Source organism: Xenopus laevis, chromosome 4L (assembly GCF_017654675.1).
Source record: "Xenopus laevis strain J_2021 chromosome 4L, Xenopus_laevis_v10.1, whole genome shotgun sequence".
In the NCBI taxonomy this organism is placed as follows: domain Eukaryota; kingdom Metazoa; phylum Chordata; class Amphibia; order Anura; family Pipidae; genus Xenopus; species Xenopus laevis.
Window position 1 is genome coordinate 70,475,840 of NC_054377.1, and position 9,609 is coordinate 70,485,448.

Below are 9,609 nucleotides of genomic sequence, written 5' to 3' on the forward strand. Positions count from 1 at the left end.
ATTGCCCAACACTTTTGAAGATTAAGTCATAAAAGATACTCACGCAGCTTCCATGTTGTTTTTGTAGGAGAAGGAGCAGCCATGACTGCACAAAAAACAATAACTGAAACAGAAGGGTACCGGGATTGGCTCCCAGAGGGGTTCAACCCCCCAGTAAGTTGGCTTTACAGACTCCAGATAAATATATGTATCTCAGTTCTACAGCATAATGTTACAGGTTTTCCAGTCTAATATAATGTTGTGATCGCAATGTCTGCAGAAGAGAGAGAAAGAATTAGAGCAACAGCAAAAACAGGAGACATTGCTTTTCATTAAAAAGCAAATTAAAAAGTTGCTAAATGTAACTCTAATGACTACTTTATCTCTGTGGAGGCAAGAAACATTTCAGCTACCATCCATATTTATGAATACAAACATTCTAAATTACATATTTAAAAAACTATGTTTTTACTTGACAATCTGGCTTGATCTACTAAAACATTGTTAATGTTGTTTTAACACCTTGCATAGTTTCCAAACTGTATAGTGCTCCTAAGAATCACTTTAGAGCATATCTTTAAAATATTTTATGCCTAAACAGAGTAAAATTTTGTGCAAAGTACAATAATCCAATAAATGGATTGTAACAGGATACAAGCAGAACATTGCTTAGAATCTTTTATAAACTTATGTATAAAGAATCTGCAGCTACAGAGTCTCACACTACACACAAATGCCACATATCTGTCAAAAAGCTATCACGTTTAATAGCTGCGTATCAGCAGTCCGTACACTGTCAGGGTTTTGCAAAATCACTGAAGGTAGAGAAAAATAGTTGTCCATTACAATTAATTTTAATTAAGAATATTCTCACTTACAAATCACAGTTCCATAAGTTAGACAGACAACTTCAAGAATATCAGGTTATTTTTTTAAGGAATTGCTAAAACAAAATGAATAATGTCCAAACTGCAATAATATTATGTCTGAAGCACTGCTGAGTTTGCATGGTGGTGATGCTTTTGAGATTCCATTTTGTAACAAGTAAATTTTTTTTTAAACAAGTTACACATGTGACTTGAAGGGTTGAAATAGAGAAGAACACCCAAAGCAGCACAAAAAGCCCATGTATCAATTATTTTGTTTTCATTTCTGTATAGCACCTGCTATCATCATCATCATTTATTTATATAGCGCGGACAAGATACGCAGTGCTTTACCTTACTTATAACAAACAGGGAATAAATGGAGGATAACAAACAAGGGTTACAGAGTATAATAGGATTAGAGGGACCTACAAATTAGAGTTTACAAAGTAAAGATTAGGGTACAATCGAAACATTAGGATTTTAGAAACAATTTGTGATTTTTGAAACAGCAATGTTAATTGATTAATTAAGGTACATTGAATAGGCTTCTTTAAACAGGTGAGACTTTAAGGAGTGCTTGAAAGATTGGAAAGAAGGAGAAAGTCTGACAGCTCGAGGCAGAGAGTTCCAGAGAAAAGCAGAAGCCTAAGAGAAGTCTTGTAGACAAGAAAGGGCAGATGTGATGAGAAGAGAAGCGAGGCGAAGATCAGAAGCAGAGCGAAGGTTGCGTGAAGGAGAGTATTTGGAGATCAGAGATGAAATATAGGGAGGGGCTTCATTATTAAGGGCCTTGAAAGTGAGTGTTAGTAATTTGAATTTGAATCTAGAGGAAAGTAGAATGTCTAGGAGGAGTGTGTGGTCAACTGTGCCAAAGGCTGTAGACAGATCTAGAAGGATTAGTATGGAATAGTGAACTTTAGACTTTGCCAGTAGAAGATCATTGGTTACTTTGGTGAGTCCAGTTTCAGTCGAGTGTGATGGGCAGAAGCCAGATTGCAGGGGGTCGAGAAGGGAGTTGTGAGTGAGATGCTGGATCAGGCGTTTGTATACAAGCCTTTCTAGTAATTTGGATGCGAATAGAAGAAGGGAAACTGGACCATAGTTAGGGATCAAGGGAAGGTTTTTTGAGGATAGGAGTGATTAGTGCTTGTTTGAATAAGGATGGAAAAGTACCAGTAGAGAGTGAAAGGTTAAATAGGTGGGTAAGTGCTGGAGAGAGTGTATCAGAGATTGGATAAAGGAGACGAGAGGGTTTGGAGTCAAGGGAGCAGGTTGTGGGTTTTGAGCAGGCTACAAGTTTGATAACTTCATCTAGTGTTGCAGGGATGAAGGATTGCAAAGTGAATGTGAGTGGACTGGTGGTGAGTTTTAGATGGTATGCTCAGCCTAATGAGATCGATTTTTTCATTAAAGAAATGAGCACGATCTTGGGCTAATACAGTAGCCACATCTTTCAGTGGGATCTGCAAACATACCATAAAGGGAATGGTGCCAAATATAATAAATCTAAAATTATTCAGGCTATATACAGTGTTTTCTGCTTGATTTGCCACAACCCCTCAGTTTAGCTTGTCAACAACAGCACATAATGCACTGAGCATGTTTAGGTCACTGACACTCCTAACTCAGGTAGAGCTCCTGTACACAACGTTGAAGCCCTTGATCATTGCTACAATAAAAAATGCTGAACGGTTAAGACTTGTGAATTTCTAGCCATATTGTTTTTTCTGCGTGTATTTCTCCTTGAATGGAAACAGTACATATGGAAGTTCATCAGGTAGAAGAATAATGCTGCAGTGGCTGCTACAAACACAGGCAATTATGACTAACATCTGGCACAGGCCAGAAAACAGTCACAGAACCAAAGCACCAGTCAAAGAGTTATTTACTACAAGTGAGACAACATGAAGACTTGATTGTCAATACACACAATGTGCTATAGTCCTTATATAATGAACAGTGTCAGAGCCGGTACTGGGCTGTCCTCCAGGGCCTCTTGGGTTTTAAGGGAGGCTCGCACTTACCTGCATTACCGCCCCCTCCTGTTTTCAGTGAGTTGAGGATTTTGGAACGGAGGGCGGTTGCTATGGTACCAGGATCTTCTTTCCACCAAACAGCTTTCTGTACAGCTAGTTGTACCAGTTTTAGAGCCGTCTGGGGATTGAAGATGCTGGGGGGAGGGGGAGTTCAAACTTCACCTTCTAATCCACGTAAATAGACAGTGGCCAAGTCCCGCTGTAACAAACACAGCCCTCAATCCCAGATCGCTACTTACACCTGTTAACTAAAAACTTCCCCTCCTGTCTTTCACAAAATCCCGATGCCGCAAGTGTAATCACGCGATAATGGCGTCACGACTTCACGTAAGCGCAGTGACGCATAACGTAGCTTCCTTGTGAGAGCGACGAGCAGAGACGGCCTAACTCAATGTAAAGTGGCTAGTATGTTGCGGCCGGTCCACTCAAGATTTGTTTTTGCTCACACCTGCTACTTTGTTGCCTTCAGAAGCCACAGCTGCAAATATTGTATCAGAAGCTAATTTTTAATTTCTGCTCAGAGCTCCGAATTGTGGCAGGGAACTTAAAAAAAGAAATTTTTCGTGGTTGCCAACAGTACCTGCCATCTTAAGAGTTTCTTTTCCCAATTTGACCAAGAAAGTAAATATTTTATGCTCACTAGGGCCAGGTGATGTTAAAGGGGCGATTCACATTTAAGTTATGTTATACACTTGCAAATTCTAAGCAACTTGTTTTCAATTGGCCAATGTTTTTTTCTTTTTTTATAGTTTTTAATTATATGCTTTCTTCTGACTGTTTCCAGCTTTCAAATGGGATCACTGACCCCATCTAAAAACAAATGCTCTGTAAGGCTACACATTTATAATTATTGCTACTTTTTTATTACTGGCCTTTCTATTTAGGCCCTTTCCTATTCATACTCCATAGTATGGTTCTGGGGTAACTCGGACCCTAGCAACCAGATTGCTGTATTTGCAAACTGCAGAGCTGCTGAATAAAAAGCTAAGTAAAAAATGATAGAAAATTAAAATGGTCTTCATCTTATAAAGGGCAGAGCAAGTTCACATTTAGGAGACAATAAGGGGTGAAATCAGAGGTGATTCTTGCCCCTAAGCTGCCCTGAGGCAGCAGCTGCAAAGCCTCCCCCCTAGCGCATCGCTAGTGCAGAGAGTGCAATTGTGCCCTCTGCACTGGAATAGACCATTTTCACCTTGCCTCTTGGTAGGTGTGCCCCTGGGTGAAATTTACTAAAATTAATCTTTTATTATGGGGCACTGCCCAAAGAGGTGAGTTGAACAACTCCTACCTTGCCTGGTAAATTTAAGAGCCAAATTTCCTTTTTTAAACATCCTGCCCCAGCTTAGTTGATCTGCTGATCTCAGAATTAGTCATTTGCCTTGCTAGTTAAATCACATACAAGATATTGGGACCTGTTTAAAGCCTGTGGATGTTTTATTTAAAAATGATTGCCCTAAGCTCTCAAAAGCGATAAGCATGACTGGGACAGCATTAGGGGACTGTCACCATTGTATGTTGTGAAATGCTTGAGAGCTTAGGGGTATATTTATCAAAGAGTGAAGTAAGAGATCACCACAGTCCGCTAGAGTGAAATACCACCTCTCTCCATTCATTTCTATGGGATTTTTAAAGGCATATTTATCAAAAGGTGAAAGTTCACCTTTTGATAAATACGCCTTTAAAGGAGAATTCAACCCTTTACCAAAAAAAAACCCTACCCCCACCCCACATAAACCCTCCTCCCCCCAGCCTAACTGCCCCCCTGGGGAAATGCCCCTAACTTTTTACTTACCTCGGTGCAGATTCAGGCATCAGAGTTCACCAAAGCCAACTTCCGGGTCTTCGTGTCTTGTTCCGGCGCTTCGGCAATTTCCGTCCATTTCGGCGCATGCGCAGTTGTTGCAAACCGGTAAATTGCTCCAAATGCGCATGCACTGCTTACCTGCACTCGGCTTACCAAAGTCCTGAAAGATGGCTGCGGTGAACTCCGATGCCTGATAAAGTTAGGGGCATTTGGGGGGGTGGGGTTTTTTTTTTTGGTAAATTGTTGAATTCGCCTTTAAAAATCCCATAGAAATTAATGGTGGGAGGCGGTATTTCACGCTAGAGGACTGTGGTGATCTCTAACTTCACTCTTTGAAAAAAATACCCCTTAGTGTGTCATAGATGCTTGGACTCAGACTGTACCATTAAATCTTGGGGGGCAATGGAACAAGGGGGAGATGAATAGCCAGCATTACAGCAGCAGTCAGTAAGCGAGAGGGTGCAGCAGGAGTCTATCACCCCCAAAGCCTCAGCCAGCAACACCAAGTCTTGGGGGGGCAGCTAAAGGTCCCAATTGAGCCGCCCAATTGATAAGACCGGCCCTGCTTATATTGCACTGCTCTCACATTACTGACACTTGGGTCTCAGGAGTTGCACATAGTCTGACAAGCTGCTCTTTACTGAGCTTATGAACATAATCAGTTCTGTGTCATATGGTGATTATATCTCCATTTATAAAGGCTGCCTCCTTGCATACACCACCTTCAACTATACCTCAAAGTCATTTGCATCCCATTCATAAACCCACTGAGATTTTCAATTTCTATTGATAAATATGCCATTAAAATCCCCACATACCTCAAAGATCAGCCCGATCAAAACTGTGAGTTTCCCTTTAGTTTCCCTGGTAACTTCTCTGTCCAATACCTGCTTACAAGCTTGCCTCTGATTGGCCGCTCCCTAGCAATCAGATTCCAAACAAATGTCTGAGGAAGGGTTAGGTTAGAGAGCTGAGAAGGCATTGCTAATTTCTCTACACATAGGGAAATCATTCTTTAGGTCTAAGTATACCCTATGGCACTTAGTCACCGAGCATGGTTGGCCTTAGTCCGATTAGACCCAAAAGCACACAGTTTATGCTGTCTAACAAGGAGGGAGAAGGGCAGAACGGGCAGTTCTGTGCTGCAAGTCACTCACACAGGCTCTGGTAGCACATCCAATCAGACAGCAGAGGGGGCAGGGCAGCAGACGGACTGCTAAGCAAAAAGGCATTATCAGTAACTGAATCACCAAGGATGAAAGAAAATACAATGTGTGCCTTGGTGTTTTCACACTTGTAAATCAGCCTTTCTTGCCTTCATTGCCCATGCACCACCAGTGTCAGTGAGTAGCAGTACATCTTTGCGCTTTCCACTACACTTGAGCTATGTAAAATTTGTTGGTCTTGCTAAGGTAAAAAAGTCAGAAACTGAATAATTATTACAGTAAGGGCAAGGAAACCCATTAAATATATCCCTCTCATACAGGGATCCCCAACCTTTAGAACCCGTGAGCAACATTCAGAAGTAAAAGGAGTTTGGGAGCAACACTAGCATGAAAATTGTTCTTGGGGTGCCAAATACGGGCTGTGATTGACCATTTATGTGGATTGTCAACCTACATTGGGGCTCTGGTCGGCAGTACACCTGGTTGTTATGCAGCCAAAACTTGCCTCTAAGCCTGGAATTAAAAAATAAGCACCTGCTTTGAGGCCACTGGGAGCAACATATTGCTCACAAGCTCCTGGTTGGGGATCACTGATCTAATAGGACCTGTGATATCCTGCTTATAAATTCACACATAACAGCTTTGGAACCTTACAATTAAAAAAAAAGTGTTTTGGTTGTTCTCAGTTTATTATAAATTCATTACCAAATGCCAAGTCAGTATAGATGCCACTGTTTTGTGCAGGATGGCATTTTAATACTTCATAATATTATGAATCAATTTGTGGAACGATTAAATATGAATTCAGCGTTAGAACATCATTTAATTAATAGTGGGGCCTATTTTTAGAAGTCAGAGAAAATAATCCATGAAATCCAGAAAGCTCCAAATTACAGGAAGGCCATAGACTCCATTTTAAGCACATAATTCAATTTTTTTTTAAAAATGTTCTCTGTAATTATAAAAAAAAGTACCTTGTACTTGATCCTCACTAAGATATAATTAATCCTTACTGAAGGTTATTTCCTTTTAAAAAATATTTTTTTACTAGACATCCCTTATCTGGAAAACGACAGGTCCCAAGCATTCCAAATAACAGGTTACATAGCTGTACAAAAAAACCTTTGTATTTAATGTTTATCCACATAAAGCCCCATCATTCATAGCTCTTATATTATGTTCTAATGTAAACACAGCAGTGCAGTACACTTCCAACCATAGAAGCTTTTAAAAGATATTGGCCACTGCTTCAGAAAAGTTTTTTTAATAGTGCACCCTCCATGCTGCAGACAAATATTTACAGTGGCCTTTTAAAGTTGCTCAAAATCTTTTTTATTTTTTTTTAGCAAACAGCCCCCCAAATAATTAGAGGAAACATAATTTATACATTTACCCCCTCACACCTCCTGTCTTAACCCTTTATGTCGCCTCGACCTTACTCTTGTCCAAATTGCCAAAGTGTCTTCTTTATTTCAGATGTGAACAAATATGAAAAAGTTCAGAATATGTGAGGCAATATGTCTGAGAGAAGGCAGGGGGATAAAAGAAGGATTAGGGTAGGAATAAAGGGGAGACAGTACATACATTATACAGAATGTTGCTGCAGACAGAAGCACATAGCTCCCAACTCCCATTTTTCGTCGGACAGTCCCAAATTTGACAGCTCATCACACAGTCCCATTTTCTTATTGAAAGGTCCAGAGTTTCTCTTTGATCTCCTGCACTGATGCCAGAAAAAGATACGTTTCTAAAACTTAATTATATAAGAGGCTTGTTGGCATAGAGCCCAGAATGCTCAGCACCTGCAAATAGAGCCCAGAATGCTCAGCACCTAACAATTTACGATCAGCAGGTCTCTTGGGAACAGCTTAAAGGGCAATTCACCATCATTAGCAAAACTGTAATAACACATAAAACATGACCCTAAAATTCTCAGAAATGTGTTCAAACTTTCCATAACCTGCCAAATTTGTAAATTGGATGTGGTATTTAGGGTGTGTGGCCACAAAATGGGCAGGGCCAGAAACAATTTCCACAATATGTGCAGCAGATCTTTTTCGACCCTCTTTACATTTTTACAATGTTGGGAGGTATGAAGGCATGATGCTTCTCCAACTAGGCTTCACCGTAATTACTCCATTGCAAGCATAATGTGCCAAAATGTACCTGGTTTTAACACACTGTGTAATTATGCCAGTGTACTTTCCCTACACAACTGTATGGAAGAATATACTAGCGAATTTATGCCATACGACAATTCCACATGTGTGATAAAGATAAAATTAATCCTCAGAGGCAAAACAATCTTATTGGTTTTAATTAGTGTTTAAATAATTTTTTAGCACGTAACCCTAGTTCCCAAGCATTCTGGATAACAGGTCCTTTACCTGTAGTAGTTTGCTAGCCAGGTCCTGATTACGGTTGGCAAAAATACACATTAACACACCTGCTAAATTGCGATTTCCTTAGTAAAAAGAGGCATACTGTATACTGGCAAATTGTATTTTACTTACCAATACGCTGTAAATATGTGTTTGTACTAGAGCCAATAAAAAGTTCAAGTTATTAAACTTTTTAAGTTACCAAAGTATTTATTTTGGAACTGAAAAACTCTCATAGTAATTTCACTTACATGACAACAAAGATTAATGCTTTTAAAGCAGAACAAATATGCTTACTCTTTCTACTAGTGGCAAATCAACCAACACCCAACCCACACCAACCAGCTCCTAACTTGAAACCAGCCTCACCCAGTGTCTGCCCCTCTCTGATATTACTGGATGGGGTGGAGAGTGGAAGGCACACGTATATAAATAAGTGATTATCAGAACAATGAGGAAACACAACATGTTTGAAAACAACATGGACAGGATGGGTGCAAGAGCAAACTTTGACTTGCAACCTGCTGCACAGAGCTCTCCAGGGTCACAGGCAGAAATTGGTCCTGTCCCTATCCTGCTTGTGACATCAGAGAGGGGCAGGCAGGCTTGGTTATATAAGTAAGGATGGTGCACCATGTTGGGTTGTGAGTGGGTGGGTTTGGTTAGAGCATTGGCAGTAAGTTATTTGGCAGGCAATTTTGTATAATACCAACTTCCCTAGAATACAAGGAAGACATTCGTACAATCTTGCACACTGGAAGAAATCATACAAGATGAATGAATATGAAATGCATGGGGGAAAATTGAATTAAGATTGTGTGAAAAAGTTACCAACCCACTTTTTGTAGGACAGGAATGATTTTAAACTGCTTGATTTTAGGTCTTAGTTCACTTTGTTCCTCGCTGCACACATATTACTAAATCACTATCGCTGATATTCAATTTCCACAACTCTTGCCATCTGGATTCTGCCTGAATTCTAAATCTGAAGAGACTCTTTAACCCATGAGATATCCATTATTTGTCTTTGACCTGTTCTGCAGTGTTAGGCTTCCTCCTAAGTCCTGACGTTTTCTCAACAGGCCATGTGGCACTGACAATCTGCACCCTACGGTATATGTTTTATGCAAACATGCTATACATAGCTAGTAGAGATCCCAGCCTGCCTCAGTGTAACTACACATACAGATGGCACTGCAGCCAGGGACAGGAAGTGAAGTGGACTTGCATGTAGGTTGACACTTGGCAGGTACAAATTATGTTTGACTTCAATGTTATTAATATGGAGAAAAACAGAGAAGAATACAAAAATGCTTGAATTCATTTCCATAAATGATAGCAACCTAAATTGCATGCCAACCCTGCTCTGCTTCT

General features: G+C 40.1%; 1 protein-coding gene across 5 annotated transcripts in view; it reads right to left on the bottom strand.

Annotated features, from left to right (window-relative positions):
• katnb1.L (katanin regulatory subunit B1 L homeolog) overlaps positions 1 to 5,690 on the bottom strand; it is a 31,233-nt gene extending 25,543 nt beyond the window's left edge. Inside the window, exons 1-2 of one of the 5 annotated variants that reach the window (XM_018256527.2) lie at positions 5,507 to 5,690; positions 44 to 253 (exon numbers count right to left, since the gene is read on the bottom strand). In XM_018256527.2, coding sequence (XP_018112016.1) covers positions 44 to 83 — 40 coding nt within the window. In that variant the 5' untranslated portion in view covers positions 84 to 253; positions 5,507 to 5,690. 5 annotated transcript variants of the gene reach the window in all.
• Between the last annotated feature and the right edge of the window lie 3,919 nt (positions 5,691 to 9,609).